The sequence below is a fragment of the Prinia subflava genome, chromosome 12 (assembly GCF_021018805.1).
Source record: "Prinia subflava isolate CZ2003 ecotype Zambia chromosome 12, Cam_Psub_1.2, whole genome shotgun sequence".
NCBI lineage: Eukaryota > Metazoa > Chordata > Aves > Passeriformes > Cisticolidae > Prinia > Prinia subflava.
In genome coordinates this window covers 12,473,129-12,490,240 of record NC_086258.1, presented here as the reverse complement: position 1 = coordinate 12,490,240, position 17,112 = coordinate 12,473,129, and the positions used below count along the sequence as shown (strand labels likewise).

General features: G+C 64.2%; 1 protein-coding gene across 1 annotated transcript in view; it reads right to left on the bottom strand.

The window, feature by feature from the left end:
• The window catches only part of SDK2 (sidekick cell adhesion molecule 2), a 45,003-nt gene extending 28,350 nt beyond the window's left edge, over positions 1-16,653 (bottom strand). Inside the window, exon 1 of the mRNA XM_063409557.1 lies at positions 15,945-16,653. Coding sequence (XP_063265627.1) covers positions 15,945-16,023 — 79 coding nt within the window. The 5' untranslated portion in view covers positions 16,024-16,653. The remainder of the gene's footprint in view (positions 1-15,944) is intronic.
• Positions 16,654-17,112: the final 459 nt, after the last annotated feature.

Sequence of the window (17,112 nt, the reverse complement as noted above, 5' to 3'; positions counted from 1 at the left end):
TCCTGGTGTTCCCAGGGGATGCCCACCCCAGCTCTTGGAGGGGAGAAGAGAGGGGGGCCCCAATGCTGAGCAGCGCTGTCCCCCTGGTCCCCAGTCCCTTCTGCAGCCCCCTGGCCTCAGTTTCCCTCTCCAGCTGCACCAGCCATCCCAGCTCTGCTCCCTGGGGACAGCTGCACTCTCCCGCCATCCCTGACAGGCTCTGGCACCACCAAACCCGGGTTCATGGAGCTCTCCTGGCACCACGGAGCCGGCAGGGATGGGAGCAGCCATTCCCCCACCCTGGGCCCAGGGGGAGGGCTCCCGGTGGGTGACAGCCACGTCCCCCCCAAACGAAGGGTCATTACTGCTCATTCCGCCTCTCCCCCATCTGTTGTGACTGTTTACACTCCACTTGCTAATTAGAGGCTAATTAGTTGGTGCAGAAATTCATCACTTTCCAAACACAGGCGGCAGCGAGGGGCGTCTCCGGGAACATCTGCACATCTGCCAGCGGCACGGGACACTGCGGGGCTCTGTGCCACCCCCTGCCACGCCAGGCCATGCCAGCAGTGTCCCCTCCACAGAGAAAGGTGCCACCAAACCCCTCTGTCCCCATCCTGCCCTCACGGCTGACCCCAGGGCTGACGGATGGGATTCCAAGGGCTGGCAACAGGGAAGGGGGACAGGGCCAGGGACAGTCCCAGCTCTGTCCCTCCCCTGCTGATGACAATCTAATGCCAGGCCCTGGCACGGCACTAATCCCCCCTAATGGGATCCCAATCTCGGCCCCTGCACTTTAGTTACATCAGGGCCGGCGCGGATGTAGGGCAGGGCTCCCCAAAGAGCCGTAATGGATCCTAATTCCCGGCCCTAATGGGCGAGCTGGGAACTAAGCTCCCCTCTCCCCGGCTTCAAATCCCTCCTGATGGGCAGGGACCACGAGTTTTAAGCCTGGAGGAATCCCGGAATGGCTGCCAAGGGCACGGCTCTGCCTGGCAGCTGCTGGCAGGGGGGTGGTGGGGACGGAGGGTGCAGCCCCTCCTTTTCCCTTCCCTCTCAGAGATGGGGATGGGGGCAGGAGATCCACAGGGCCCCCCGGCCTGAAGGACCGGCAGCTCGTGGGACACCCGGGTCCCCTCCTGCCTGGCACCCCCATCCAGGGGACAACACAGTCCCCACCTCTGCTTGTGTTCAGCACAGAGTGACCCCCGCTGCCCCCTGGGGACAGGAGTGACATCCATGCCCTGCCCACTCACCTACTGGGAGGTGCCCAGCATGGTCCTGCTAGTCGCCACCATTCAGGATGCACCAGGAATCCCAACGGAGCTGATGCCCACGGGCACCTGGGGGATGTCCTGAACCCAGCCAAGCTTTACCTGCAGGCTCCAGGTATCCAACAGAATCCAAACAACACCAGGGACCAGCACCTGCCTCAGGGAAAACAACTCCATCCTCCCCCTCCTTGCCAACAACCCTTCTCCAGCCCCACTGGGATGTGGCCAGTGCAGCCCTGGGAAGTGCCCACTGCACTGCCCACACCCCACCTGGACCACAGCGAGGGGACAGAGCCGTGTCCTGCTCCCCCCACACCTTCCCAGGGCGCCCCCATCCTTCCTGGGGCATCACCACCCAAAAAGGAGGATGCCAGCCCAAAAAGGAGGATGCCAGCCCAGAAAGGAGGATGCCAGCCCAAAAAGGAGGATGCCAGCCCAGCAGGGAAGATGCCACCCCTCCAGGAGCGGTGGCACGGCCACCTGGCACTGCCACAGAGCAGCTCCCACCCCGGCCCCCCCAGCACGGGGAGATGGAGCTAAATCTCTTCGGCATCAGACTCTCGCTGGCTCCGCAGCACGAAGAGATTAAAAAACAATAAAGAGAAAGCGAAACCCTCCGCTATAATTACCAGCCTTTAGCCGCCAGCGGAGGCAGGAGGGAGGGAGGCAAGGAAAAAGGGGGAAAAAGAAACAGAGGAGAAGAAGAAATCCACTAAAATTTTAATAGGAACCACTGCATTTAATTTAACGACACATTTTTTCAATTACCAGAATAATTGTTTTATTCATAAAACGAGTTTCAATAAGAGGGTAATTTTCCTTTGTTTTTATTATTCATTTGTGGAACATATTCGCGGCGCGGTTCCCCGGCGCCGCCGCAGCCGCGCCACATCTGGGGGAGGCTGGGGAGGGGGAGTGTCACCCATGGCCCCCAAAAACAGCACCCATGGGGGAGCTGAATGTCCCCGAGCACCCCAGTGGGGTCACAGCCTCAGCTGGGTGCAAGGAGAGGTGGCCCCAGGGGATCCATCGTGGCCATCCAAGGGGTGATGGGGACACGGTGGCCCTGGGGACAAGTGAATCCCTGTCCAAGCAGCCACCCCTTGGCTAAGCCCCATTCCCAGCCTGTCGGATGCCAGGTGGGGCCAGGAAGCATCAGTGGGTGCTGCTAAAGCCACCAGGTCGATCCGATGGCCCGCGTGTCCCCGAGGGCACGGAGCCACCGCCACAGCCGGGCACAGCCCCGGTGCTCCCGGTGTCCCCAGGCGGGGCCCTCCTGGGGTCCCCGGTGGCAGGTGGCAGGTGCAGGATTAGGGGCTCTCTCTGCCACTGCCAGGGCCATTAGTATTCCTGAGACACGGCTCCATCCCCTTAATAAAAAGCAAACACGGAATTGAAATGCCGAGCGCTGCCGGCACCTGGGGAGCCACAGAGCGCGACCGTGCTGCCAGGCGGGGACCCAGGGGACAAGGCTCTGCCTGGGGGTGCCAAGGATGAAGCCAGGAATGAGCCAGTGTGGTTTGGGAGTTTTGGCTGAGCCCTGCTCGCCCTCCTCCCTACACCTGGGCAGGTGCAGAGCAGACTGAGCCACACCCTGCAGCCTCTGAGGGGGTCCCATGGGGTTGGCAGCAGGGCAGGAGGGCTCCAAACTCCTCATCCCATCACCACCACAGCCAAAATCACAGAGTCACCAAATGCCGGAGTGGTTTGGGTTGGGGAAGTCCTTAGGATCCATCCAGTGCCACCCCTGCCACGGCAGGGACACCTGCCACTGTCCCAGGCTGCTCCAGCCCCAGTGTCCAGCCTGGCCTTGGGCACTGCCAGGGATCCAGGGGCAGCCACAGCTGCTCTGTGCCAGGGCCTGCCCACCCTCACAATAAATAATTTCTGCCATGAAATCCATCCCAGCATTGGCCCTTGGTCCTGATCCCAGCAGAGCTGGCCCTGGAGCAGCCACAGGGACACCCAGCTGTCCCTTGCTGTCCCCCCAGCCTGGGCTGGTGCCACATGGAGCAGTGCCAAAGGCACGAGGCACAGTCCCACCCATCTCCTCCCCAGGGATCAGCCCGGCTGCCCCGCACACCCTCACCCACGGCGGGTCTTTTGATGTGGGGTTTTTTGCCCTTTTTACTAAGAAAAAGACTTATAATTGCAGATGTGACCATTAATCCTCCCAACTTACTTTGTTCCCTTCCTTCCCCGCTTTTCCCTCCCTCCCTTCTCCCCCCCACTGAGACCAAGAGCTTTAAAACTCTCCTTCTGGCTATTAATTAAAAGCAACCTCTCCACTGCCGTGAGTGTACTTGCAATAAATTAATAGCAGCCTTCTTAATCAAATCTTATCTCCTCTCCAAGCACCCGGCGCATGGGGCCGGGTTGGTATCCCAGCCTGCCCAGCCGTGAAATGCAATTCCCGATGCTCCAGTGGCCCCGGCAGCTCAGCTCCGTCCCCTCCTCCCCGGCGCCCGTACCTGTGCGGGCCCGGAGTCCCCACCTGGGCCGGGAGGGAGCGGAGGGGCCCGGCCACCCTGCGCGGAGGTGGCTCCCGGAGGACACGCTCCATTTCTCAGCCATTTACCGCGTTTATCCGCAGCCCCTGCGGACGGCACTCGCCTTCCTGAATTATTTAGGAGGGGTTCGGTGCTCCGAGGCGGCGAGAGCCGTGCTGGGAAGGGCTCCTGCCGGGGCTGGGGGTGTGGGAAGGCAGCGGGGCCACGGCGCAGATTTTGGGGGGTCAGTTCCTGGACCGGTGAGCTCAGGGTGCTGCAGTTTCACAGAACGCCGGAGAACAGCATCCCTGCAGTCCCCCAGCCTCGGCCCCCATCCCTGCCCCGCCAGGTTTGCCTTCTCCCCACACTCCACTGAGGTTCCCCAATCCCGTAGAATTCCAGACAGCAGCGACAGAGGGAGATGTGGACATGGTGCCCTGCAGCTTCTGAGGGTGCTATTTCCAACCCTCTCCTTTGCCGTGTGGAAAACAGGGCTGGGCACGATTTTCCTTCTTGGCACAGGCGGCTCTGCCCCCCGGGTGGGCTCAGGGGGGCTCAGGGGGCTCAGGGGGACTCAGGGGGACTCCCCCAGCACCACAACCTGGGAGACACCGGGGCCTGCAGTGGGGCAGCCCCACCAAAAAGGAGCCAGAGGGGGTTTGCAGCCGAGGCAGAGCAGCCTGGACAGCCCCTCTCACACAGCTCCAATCCCACTGGGATCACAGGGATAAAAATAAAACCACTCGTGGGGCGGGGAGGCACTGCAGGGGATGCAGGAGCCTTTCACAGCAGCCACAGCCCTCCTGGAGCCGTGCCAGGTGCTGTGCCCATCCTGCCCATGGCTAGGGAAGAGCTGGGAGGCTCCAAGGGCTGGCACCCAGTGCCCTCCAGCCGCCTGCCACCAGCACGGGCCCTGCCATGACCTTGCTGCTGGAACACATCTGTCCCTGCTCCGATGCCTCACCGAGCTGCCGGGCTGCCCACAGCACTGGGAGCTGCTGCTGTGCCCTGGGGAAGGGGCACGGGCAGCACGAGGCGGCTGCTGGCCATGGGCCTGCTGTCCCCAGGGCTCAGCTCACAGCTCCTGCCCAGCTGGAGGGACATGGATGGGCAGCTCATCTCCATCCAACCCCCTGATTATTTGTGCAGCTGCTTTAGCAACTCCCTGACACGGGAAAAAAGGATTTGGGGGTCATGGGCAGCTCTCGGGATGTGGGGACACCTCCCCTAAAGGGTGCAAGGTGCCTGTGACCCCAGGAGGGCTGGCAAAGGAGAGGGGCTGGAGCTGGAATTACCACCCCAGTGAGGAGCAGGGCTGGCCCTGGCAGAGCCCAGGGCTCCGGCACCGCTGGCCCGCTCCCTGCGCCTCCCTGGGAGGGGATTTGGGGTTCCCTACATGCCCTAAGCCGATTGCAGAGGTGTGGTAACAGGATTAGGGGGGAGGCTGAGGGAGATGCAAACCTGGAGGAGCTGCTCAGCAGAGCACGGCTCCCGCCCGTGTGACACGGCAGGATTTGCAGAGCTGCAGCTTAAACTGATTCCCTTCCCTTAAGCCTTTGGAAAGGTGAAGCTGCAGGAGGGGCGTGGGCTCTGCCCCCTCCTCACCCCACAAAAACCCTGCAGGGCCTGGGTGTGGGCTGGCAGAGGGGTCGTGTCCCCACAGTGACCCCCTGAGCCACCCACGTCCTCACACAGGCACTGGGTCACACCCCACTGCCACCCCTGCCCGTGGCACTGGGTCACACCCCACTGCCACCCCTGCCTGTGGCACTGTGTCACACCCCACTGCCACCCCTGCCTGTGGCACTGTGTCACACCCCACTGCCACCCCTGCCCGTGGCACTGGGTCACACCCCACAGCCACCCCTGCCCGTGGCACTGGCAGTGACACCTCCAGGTGACCCCACAGCGCCTCGGGGAGCAGCACAGTGACCCCAAACCCCCGCAGGGCCCCTTCAGCACCCACCAGCCACCCACGGTGATGATCCCTGCTGGCAGCAGACACCGCTCGGGGCTCTCGGTGACATCCCTGTGGCTAATCCAAGCTGACCACTGCAGGGCACGGCCAGGGAGGCCACAGCCTCAGCGCCCCCTCCCTGGCAGCACCCAGCACTCCCCAGATCCTCCACACAGCCCTGTCCCGGGGCACAGGTGACACCAGTGGGGACCATGGCAGTCCCTGGGATGCAGGAGCAGCCCCCCAGCGATGCCCCCGAGCACTGCCCCCTCCTCCTGCGGTCCCCAACACGGCTCTGGTGTCACCTGCAAGGCTGCACAGCAGTTTTGCCGGTGTCACACCTCATCCATCTCTGCTGGAGATGTGTCGTGGTGTGTCCTGGTCCCAGGGTGGGGGTGGAGGCTGTGGGGGGAGATTCCTGGAGCCAGCAGCTCTCAGGAAAAGCCCAGGCAGAGACTGGGAGCCCCGAGCCCTGCCAAGGTGGCCCTGGCATGGAACGTGGCCAGATCTGTCCTGGCACTGCCAGCACGGGCCCCCTGCACTCAGTGGCTCTGAATGGAGCTGGCAATGCCCACCCAGGCCATGGCAGCCTCCAGGACAAATGGACGGACGGACAGATGGATGGATGGATGGATGGATGGATGGATGGATGGATGGATGGATGGATGGATGGATGGATGGATGGATATTCTCCTCCCTCGCTGCATCCCACCGGGCCAGGCCGGTGGGACACCCCAACCACACTTCCATCTCCCCTTCCTCCTCCCACATCTGTCTCCAGGCCCATACTTATTTATTTATTTGTTAATTAACTGCTGTTTCCATAACAAACGCTCCAGCTTCTCCCAGCCTCCAACAGCCCTGGGGCTGGATTGTTAACTAGGATTTTAATTTGTTAATTAAAAGCAGGATGGCTCCATAACAAGCTCCTCTTCCACAGCCGGGGCTCTTGGCGGGCTCAGCGGGCCATGGGCAGCCTCACCATGCCTGGGTGACCCCCTCCAGGGATGGGGGATGTGGGGAGGGGGGAGCACGGCTCCCCCAGGACAAGGGGGGCTGGAAAAAGGCTCAGGATCTCCCTTTTCCCAGCAGCAGCGTTAGAGATGGAGCCACCTTCCCCTACAGTCTCACCCTGGCAATCCCTTCCCCAACACCCCAGCAGCTCCCCCCAGCCACCAGGGGTCCCAAACCTGGTGACAGACCCTCCTCTGCCCTCTGCAGCAGAGCCAGGGCCATGCCAGCATTATCCCCTCAGGATTCCCATGGATGACAGCCCGGGACAGCCCCCAGTCCCCATCCCTGTGGCAGTGGGGACACAGCCAGGTGCACCCTGGGGACAACGTGGGTAAGGTAAGGCTAGAAACGCTCCCAGAGCCAACGGAGAAACATCAGCCCTGGCCGGGAAACAGGGATTTATTCAGCCCCATGGCTGGGAACAGAGCGGGGCTGTGTGCCTGCCCGTCCCTGTGGCTGGAAAAACCAACATTCCCCCCCGGGAAACCCCAAACAGTCACACACACACACACACGGCCGCGTTGTGTGTGCCCAGCCCCGAGCCCGCGGCCCACAAGAAGAGCTTTGTGCACGGAGCAGCCCCCACAGACCCCCACACCCTGCTCCGAGCACAGGACCATGGGTCTGATCCCAGTCCTGGCCCCAGGGCACAGAGCTCCAAACCCAAATGCGTGGAGCTGCCAGGAGCTGGAAGGGACCTGCAGCAAAGGGATGGTCCTGGGGGGACAAGGGACAGGAGCCCCCCAGCCCAGGGGACATCCCCGGAGCTGCCCTGCTGCGGGTGGCATGGGCAGACATTGTCCTGCTGAGCCTGTCCCCCCGCAGGACACAGCCCGTCCCAGGCTGGGGATGTTTAACGAGCTCCAGGCTCTGGACAAAACTCCTTCCCCAGCAAACTCCTTCCGACGGCAGAAATCCTCTGAAGCCCGCGATTACGCAGCTCCGCCGTATCTGGGTCACTGCTGTGAGTCACGGACACCCGGAGAGTGACTCAACGCTATCAGAGGGGCTGGATCCCGCCGCTGAATTTCCCGGGAGAGGCTCCAAAACACTGAGGAAGGGAAGGATCGACAGACATCACCTGCAGATCTCCCACCGGCCGGCAGCCGGACACTCCCCGGGCAGGAGAGGGGATCAAAGTGCATCCCCAGTCCTGCACTTCAGCCCTTCCCAGCCCTTCCCAGCCGAGCCCGGAGCTTCCCCACCTGCATTTGGCAGGAGCAGGATTCACACCCAGCTGCCAGGAGAGGTGGAGGTCCCAAGAGGCCGGACCCCGTCCCCAGGGGTCATCCCCTGCCACCCACCCCACCGAGTGACACACACGCTGCTGTGGGGCAGTGCCACGCAGCTCAGGGCTGGGTTTGGCCCCATGGAACACGCTGAGTGCATCCTCGAGGAATTCCTGGAAGGACACCACAGCCCTGCGCTGCGGAAACTCCAGGGGTCACAGAGGCCGTAAAGGGATGGGAAAGCAAAGCCACCACAGGCCTGCCCTGCCGGAGCCACCACGGCACCTGAGGTGTCCCTCCTGTCAGGGGCACGCGTGTCCCACCGCCCCCGGCCCCGCAGGATGCTCAGCAGACGGACAGACAAACACACAGCAGACAAACACACAGCAGCCGCTTCCCAGACCCGCCCCGAGAATCCCAACGAGGCTGGCAAAGGAAAACAGAAGAGAGAAACCACAAGAAAAACCCCACTCAGCCCTTCCCAGGGCACTGACGCAATCGAGTCGCCAGCTCCGCGGGGTGGAAAGCGCTCTGCCAGCTCCCGCCCTGCCCGTGCCAGGCGGGATGGAGGCGCTGGTGGCCGGAGTCCCCCTCCCCGCGGCACGGCCCCGGGCCAGAGGGCACCGGGCACTCGCCCATCTGCTGGGGTGTTGCCCAGAAATCCTTTCCCCTAAGTATTAATTAGTCATCGCATTGCTCATTTGAAACAGAAATAGCTGTAGCATGACAGCGAACATGAGTTTTCCTTGGAAAAGCTTTTTTTTTTCCAAAGCTTTTCCTTCCCAGACAGCCCCTGTTTGCGGGTGGGGGAAGAACAGGCAGCCTGGCATTCCCCCGCAGGCAGCCCTGAATTTCCAGGGCAGCGCAGCAAACTCTGGTCACCGCATTTATTCACACACTTGTGGCTCTCCCAGCCAGAGGGGCTTTTCCAGCCAACGCCGCGCCAGCGATTCCAGCCTGACGTGAAGCTTATGGGGAGAAGCCAAGCGAGCGAGACTCTCCCGGCGCCCCAGGGGAAGGGCTCCGGCAGCTCCGTGCCCCGCTCCCCGCACGCGTCCTGCTTCCACCGCCCTGCACAGCCCCTCTGCCCGCCCTGCCAGCCAGGAAAAGGGACACAAGGAGGCGACCAAGGCACCCATCCTCTCCCTCCCCGCCGGGGCCGGTGCCGAGCGCTTCCCGTTGGGGAGGGCTCTCCCAACGGCGGCAGAGCTCGGAATGAGACATCCCACCCTAATGAGTTGATTTTATTAGTTCGCGAATGCATTGAGAACTCATTATCAAAATAAACATCAGTTCACTCCACCGAGCACGGCACCGCACGCCCCGGCAGCGCCGCAGCTGCGGCCGCTCTGCTCCCGCCCCGGGACACCCCGCGGGTCCCCCCCGGGCCCCGGCACCCACCGGCGGGGCCGGGGCAGAGGTGCCCACCCTGCCGAGCCCCTTCGTGCCACGAGGTTCATTCTCCCCTTCACTGCGGGGCTCCAGGCTGGGCACCCACTGCTGGCGGGGGTGGGACAGCTCCGAGCTCCTGCCGCCCCCACAGCTCCTCTGGGAGCTGGGAGCAGCAGCGAGAGGCGCCCACGGCACCCCGGGGTCGCCAGCACCGCCGGGAGTCTGTGCAGCACCCAGTGCTGGAGCTCAGGAGGGTGGCAGGTCTCCCCGGGGACAGCCAGGGCAGGGGACAGCGCCGAGCCCCTCTGGGCAGGGCTGTGGGGGGACGCGGGGCACAGCGGGCGCATTGTCCGGCTCGGCAGGACGCGCTGCCTTTGGAAGCAGCAGCTAATCCCATTTCATCCCCCGTCACGGCCATCAGCTGTTTTTCAGGCATGCAGGAGGCGGGGTGCTGAAACCAGAGCTATTGTGTCCACCGGTCCCAGCCCCCTCCAGCCAGCCCGCCATCCATCCATCCATCCATCCATCCATCCATCCATCCATCCATCCATCCATCCGTCCGTCCGTCCGTCCGTCCGTCCGTCCATCCATCCTGGCCCCACACTGGCTCGGGAGCCGGCATCGTCTCTGCATCCCGCTCCATCCCCAGCCAGCCCTTCACGGACTGCCAGGAGCTGGGAATGCCCATGCAGGACCCCGTCACCTCCCTCCTGACCCCTGATAAGCCCAGGCAAGGACGTGGAGGAGGAGGGGGGGAAACACCGATATCCCACCCTGCAGAGACCCATGGGGGCAGCCCCTCGAGGCACCCAGTGCTCCATTGCTTCCTGCAGGGGGACAAAAATGTCCCCAGAAAGCCACAGCACGTGCCCCAGATTCCAGTCAATGAGCTGGGATGTGCTGCGGGGTGGCCCTGCAGGATGGGGACAGAGGGACAGGCACCTGGGAAGAGCTCTGTCCCTGCAGCCAGGAACAGAGAGCACGAGTGTCCCCAGCCTCACCCTTGCCCTGGGGAAATGCCCTCTGGATCCAGCAATTCCCAGTTAAGGGGGTCCAAACCCAGCATTTCCCTTCATCAAGCTGAAGGAGAGCCACCACTGGGGGTCCACATCCCACGGCCACCCTTGACAGCCAGAGTCCTCCCACATTACATGTCCCCATTCCACACAAGGCACAAGGGACACTGCTCCAAGCTATGGGCAGCAGGACCCTGCCAGGCACTGCAACCCCTCACAGCTTTGTACACCCCAAAGTCCCAGAGAAAGCCCTGCAGGGCCCAGCGATCCCACAGGAGAATCCCCATCCTGCTCCCTGCCCTGGCAGGACCCCCGTGCACAGAGCCGGGAGGGCTCAAGGTTACAGCCGAGGACTCACAGGTTGTGGGCTCACCCAGCAGTGCAGAAAGCAATTAGCTAACAGGGCTAAAATTAGCTCAGCAGCTTCTTCTGCTAATGGTCAAACTCATCAAGGCTTCCCTACACCCGGGGCTTCGGCACGGACAGGGGAGAGGGATGGGAGCCAAAGGAGCAGCTCCCCTGTGCCTGAGTCCCCTTCCCACTATCCCCACCACCACCCCTGCCCCGTGCCTCAGTTTCTCATGCTGCCCAGGCTGGAGGGAAGCTCCAGGCATGCTCGGGAGCTGCCATGTGTCAGGGTGGGTGGTGGGGACAATGCCGGCTGGCAGGAGGGAGAGTGGCTTCAGCACAGGGGACCCCAGCATTCCTGGAATCGCCACCGTGCCATCCCCGTGGCCAGCCGGGATGCCCAGCTGCTGGCACGCAGCAGCTAATCCCAGGGCCTTCAGAGAGTCCTGGAATGGGTTGGGTTGGAAGGGGCTTAAAGTTCATCTTGTCCCACCCCTGCCATGGGCAGGGACACCTTCCACTAGACCAGGTTCCTCCAACGCCTATCCAACCTGGCCTTGGTCCCCTTCTCCGGCCCTTGGTGGTGACACTGATCCACATGGGAAGGTGACACCCCAGAGCATCCGGTCAGTGTCCCCAGGGATGGCCCTGCTCAAGCCCCCACTCCCCAAATCTCCATTCCTGGGGGCCCCATCAGAGAAGAGAGACAAAGGGGGCCGGGGACCAGCTGCAGCCCGGGAATGTCCCCTGCCCTCGGCCCCCGTTCCCAGGGATCAGATTTCCCAGTTCCCAGGCAACCCGAGCCCGGCATGGCTTTCCAGGCAGGCATTCCTGCACCCCCGGGGCTGGGGGCGAGGGGAGGGTGGGGCTGGGGCCGCCAAGGGGGCCACAGCCTGCCCGGGGCACAGGCAGGTGCTGGGGAGAGGGGCTGGAAGGTGAGGCAGCACTGGGAGAGGGGTGCAGGACGTACCCCAAAGCTGGGAGCAGCGGTGGGAAATGCTCCCCCAAGAGCTGGTACCCAAACCCACGGAGGGTGCTGAGGGCAGTGCCCACGCCAGGGGCATCGCCAGCATGCTCGGGGTGTGCCGGATGCCAAGGGGGCTGTGAGAGATGCCAAGGGGGCTGTGAGAGATGCCAAGCATGGCCAGCACGGCTGGGACCTGCTGCCAGCGCATTCCTGCCTGCTGGCTGGGCAGAGTTATAGGAACACGTCCTGGCTCCACCTCCATGGATGGGGGAACCCCAGCTCAGAGCAGCAGCCGTGGGGATGAGGGTGGTCCCGGGCATCACCAACACATCTGAGGGATCCTGACCCTTTCAGCAGCTCCATGCCACGCTCCACTGCACTGGCAGACAAGCTCCCAGGACACCCCAGTGCCCCGGTGCCCACCACCCTGAGCCATCGCAGCTCCCCAGGGCTGCTGGATCCCCCCGGGGCTGCTGGATCCCCCCAGGGCTGCTGGATCCCCCCAGGGCCGCTGGATCCCCTCGGCTGCTTTGGAAGTCCAAGGCCCAGTGCCAGGAGGCACCGGTGGAGCACCAGAGCCACCAGCCCTGGCACAGCCGTGGGCACGGCGGGGGCTCAGCTCGCCCTTCGTTAGCACAATCACATCACCACTGACAGCAGCATATTTCTCCCCGGCCGTTTCTCACCCAGCCACATGCCAGCCACTCGTTAACGAGCTTGGGGCAGTGAGGAGGGCTCAGAGGGGAGGGCACCCTCCGCTCACCCACCCACCCAGCACCCAGCGGGTTCTGCTCCCACACGGCGCTGCCCCACGGGGCCATTTCACCCCGGGCACTGCCTCTGCTGCTGCTGCTGCAACCAACACAGCCCCAAACCAGTTTGTGTAGGGCCTACAGCAATGTGTGTGTGGCTGGAGCTCATCCCCAGGCAGGAACCAGCCACAGACACAGGCTGGGGACAAGGACACGGCTGGTGGAGTGGCGGAGGCAGGGTCACTCCTCGTCACAGCGCCCGCCAGCCTCCCTCCTCCCGGTTTAATTATCGGCGTTTTCCCAGGTTCTCAAGCAGCCGAGCAGCCGCCTGCTCCCTCCTTCCCGCTCTCCTGGAGCTCCTGCGTGTGCTCCCGCTGAGCGGAAATGCCACCGCAGCCCCGTCCCCATCACCGTCACCAAGGGACAAGCAGCGCTTGACGTTGTCACTCACCCCGGTCCCCGGATGGCACCAGGGCAGGAGCTGCTCAGCCACCACCGGCTCTCCCTGCCCACCAGTGCCAGCAGCTGGTGGGTACGAGCTCCCATTTCCATCCCACTGGCAGCTCTGCTCCTGCCTGTTCTCCTCCTCAGCTGGCACCCCAAACCTTTGGGGACCAGAGCAGTGACAGGCACAGTGGCACAGCCTGCCTGGGACCAGACCGTACCCCCCTCCCTTACTGTTATCAGGTCATCAAAATTTCATCATCACCGTGCCCAGGCACTAATGGCTTCCCAAGCAGCATCAAATTTTAATCTTCCCTTCCTCTCCCCTAAAAGCCACTCTCCTTCCCGAGCCCAAGCCTTGCACGAGGCCACCAGCGAATGTGACAGCGCTGGGCAGGGGAGCCAGGGCAGGAGACCTTGTGCTCAGCCATCCCCTCCTGCCCTGATTCCACCAGCACAGAGGAACCAGCAGCTCCCATCACCAAAGTCCTGGCGTGAGCCTGGCACCAGCATCACGTCCCCAGGAAGGGCAGGGCTCGTTCTTGTCCCCCTCCCGCCCAGCCCCACAGGGCACCGTGTGTGCAGACGTGCCCAGGCCCCACGCACGGGCACAGAAGATGCTGGAACTCCCGTGCTGCCACCTCTAATAAGCCTCTTTGGTGGAAGCTGCCCATGGCAGGCCCCTGCCCCAAATCCCGTCTGGAACCTTAAGCTGCCCAAATCCCTCCTGGGACTGGCTGCAGCCTCCTCAATCCCATTAGAGGGGCTGTGCCAGCACGGGGGGTCCCGGGCTGCACCCCCAGCACTGGATGTGGGGAAATCACATCTCTGGGTGGCAGAAAATCTGCAAAGAGTGAGCAGGAGGGGGCTGGGGACCCTCAGACTCCCCCCAGCTCCTGGGGAGCCCTTTATTGCCTTGTTCATCAGCCGAAGGGGCCTTTGCTGTGGGGTGGGCTGCCCGTGCCCCCAGCCCTGGCACAGCCCCCGGGCCCGGCGCAGGTCGCACTGCGACAGCTCCCGCCCGGGCAGCGCTGCCGGCTGAGCCTTCCCCCGGCTCCGCATTGGGCTCCGGGTAATTAGCGCGAGGCCCCTAATCAATAAGTTATTTTTTGCCACGGGTAATTAATAATTACACAGCACAGACGGGTTGTAATTAAACTTCCATCCTCTCTCTCATGGGCAGCAAGGGGCCTTTTTTTTTACCAACCACAGGTATGAAAGTGCCTCACCCCATGCCCCAGGCAGCCCCTGTGCCCCGGCCGGGGAGGTCTCGCGCCATCGCCTCCTCCTTTCCTTCCCTTCCTGATTGATCCCATTTTCCTCTGCTGCCAGAATCAATAGCCCTGGCACAAAGCGCTGCTGCCCCTCACTGCCAGCTCTGCCTGCCCCACCGCAGTGGGACCAACCGGAGCCTGGAGCCCTGTGCCAGGCTGGGAACGTCCCCAGCTCCATCACCCGCTCCGTGTCCATCCCAGCGGGATGCAGGGAGAGCGCCGGCACCCCTCGGGCATGGCAGCCGGGAGGTGACCCTGCTGGCACGCCCCCAGTGCCACCCGCGGGCAGGGGAGGCGGGCACGTGCCGGGCTTTGGGAATGATCCCTCCAGCACGTCCAGCTCGCTTGTGGCCGCTGTCACGCCGGGGCCGGGCACCGAGCAATGTCACAGCGCCCGCGAGGACGTGACACGCGCCGCAGAGAGCCAGGGCTGCAAAGCTGGGCTCCAGTGCCAGGACAGCGGAGCAAAACCCCATCCCCACCGCTCCAGAGCGCCGGGGCACAGGCAGACACACATCTTCCACCCCTCAGCAAGACCCTGGAGCCCCACACATTAATGGAAGGAGATCGGGTCACCCCAGGAGCCCGTCCCGCAGGCAGGGAACGAGCGGATCACAGGGGACCCGCCAGCCGGAGACGCCAGCCAGGAGAAGAGAAACTCGGCAAGGGAGTGAATCAATCAAAGAGACCTTCAGAGCTCCCCACACAGGGCCTGCCCGGATAATATACTGCCGCTTTAGATGTTATGTTCTGAACTTAATTACTGAGAAATTATAGCAGTGCTGGGGGAGGCTCAGGGGGAGCGGGAGCACGGGAGCGCACAGGGACTTCTGGCTCCGCTTGCTGCCACAAACAAGGGCAAGAAATGTCGTGGGTGAGGACCCCCGGCGCTGCGCTCAGCTGTGCCCCCCCTTCTCCAGTCTGGATCTGCTCAGTCCAAGCACAGGGACAGAGGCAGACACGCTGCAGCCCTGCCAGCCGGGAGCCTCCTCTCTGGGCCCGCAGGGACCCTCACGGCCAGGAAGGGGACCAGAGGATCCCCCCGGCCCCTCTGAACCCCAGCTGCACCCCAAAGGGCCACAAACAATTTTTATATCCCCGTGGGGTAGCGGAGCAGCAAAAAGCAGCCTGTGCTGTGCCCGAGCCCAGAGGCTGAGCAGAGAGGGGCTCCCCCTGCCCGGCAGCCCTGCAGCCCCCCAGGGTTGTTGGGGTGCAGTGGGAGCCCCAGGCACCCACAGGGGCTCGGGGGTGCAGACCCCCCCAGCCCCCCGCCCGTTCCTACCAGGGGCTGGAAGTCAACAGGACCAACATCAGGGTATGGGCTGCTCCCTGGGAATCCCCTAAACTTGCACCCCGGGTTTTGGGGTACAACGGGGTACGCGTGGAGGAGCGGGGAGGGGGGAATGGGCGACCCTCACCCCTCGGGGTTGCTCGCCCTCCGGAAGGTGGTCCAGCACAGACTCTGCCTCATGCTCAGAGCAACACGTTCTCCCCATCCCCAGCCTGAGGGCAGTTATGGGGAAGGGGGAGGCAGAGCAGAGCCGTGCTGCTCTTCCCGCTGAACCACCGCGGACACCGCGCTGCTCCCAGCGCCGGCGGGCCCCGACTCCTGGCTCCGGAGACGCTTTGCGAATATCACGGATGCTGCTCTTCCCCCGGTAGGAGCTCCGGAGCCTCCTCGCTCCCACACCCCGACTGGCACACGGATCTCCCAGCCCGGGGTAGCAATGGGCTCGGTTGAGGAGCGCAGCGCGGGGACCCCCCCATCTCTCCGTGGTCCATCTCCAGCCGCCCCCTGCATCCCCTTACCTTGGGCGCCGGCTCCCGGGGGGCCGGGCAGGGCGAGCACGGCGAAGCAGAGCAGCCCCCAGCTCCGGAGCCGGGCCATGGCTCTGCCGAGACAAGCTGGGGGGGTTGCGGGGGGAGAACTTCCCCGACTTTATAATCCGGGCGGCTCCGGCGCAGGGATCCCCGCAGCAGCGCTGCTCAAGGGGAGGCGAAGGCGCCGGGGTGAAGGGCTCCTCGTGGGGCTGGAGACGGTCCGCAGGCAGCTCCCCACCATCGGCAGCTTCCCCAGGGACGTGCGGAGACGGGACCACCAAATCCGGAGCGGAGCCGGCAGCCGAGCCCCTCCCCGAGCGCTGCGCCCCGCGTCAGGGAAGGGGACGGGAAGCGCAGGGCGCCGCGCCCCCGGCCCCTCCTGCCCGCCCGGGTTCCATGGGGGCCGGGTCCCCGCCGCTCCTGGGCCGAGCGAAAAGTTTGGGGGCGGGGGGCGGCCCCTCCCCGGCGCTCAGCTCTTGCCTAGGGACATCCCCTCCCAGGCGGCTCCGGGCGACAGAGACCGGGTTCGTCCCCAGCGGGGAAAGGGGGAAAGTGCGGCAGCGGCGGGCGGCGGCGCGGGGTCCCGCTCGGAGCCGCCGGCCCTGCACGGCGGGCGGGCTGGCGGCGCCGCGCCGACCCCTCTCGGCGCTCCGGCCGCTGCTGCTCCTCCTGCGCTGTGCGGCGGCGGAGTGAGCGGCGGCGGCGGGGCTCGGCGGAGCCGGGGGCAGCCCGAGCCGGGGAGGCGGGGAGACGGCGCGGCCCCGAGCGCTACCCAGCGGCCGCGGAGGGAGCGGGCGCGTCCCCACCGGCCGCCCCCGGTTGGTGCGGAGCGGGCGGGTCCCCCCACCCCGCTCCCGGTGCCCCCGCTGGGGAAACAGCGGCTCCTGTCTGCAGATCCCACCCTAACCCACCCCTCGCTGCCCCAGCCCCTCCGACAGCACTCAGAGCATCAGCACTCGACCCCTGCGGAGGGGACACAGCACATCCCCCAGGTAGCTCTAAGGCAGAGCTCAATGACACAGGATTACCAAAGCAAACGTTTTATGGTTCTCAAAAACAAACCAAAAGAAACCCAACAAAACCTTTAACCCCAGAGATGACCCAGCAGCACCTCCCTGGCAGCACGCCACCTCATCAGGTCTGATCCCACAATTCC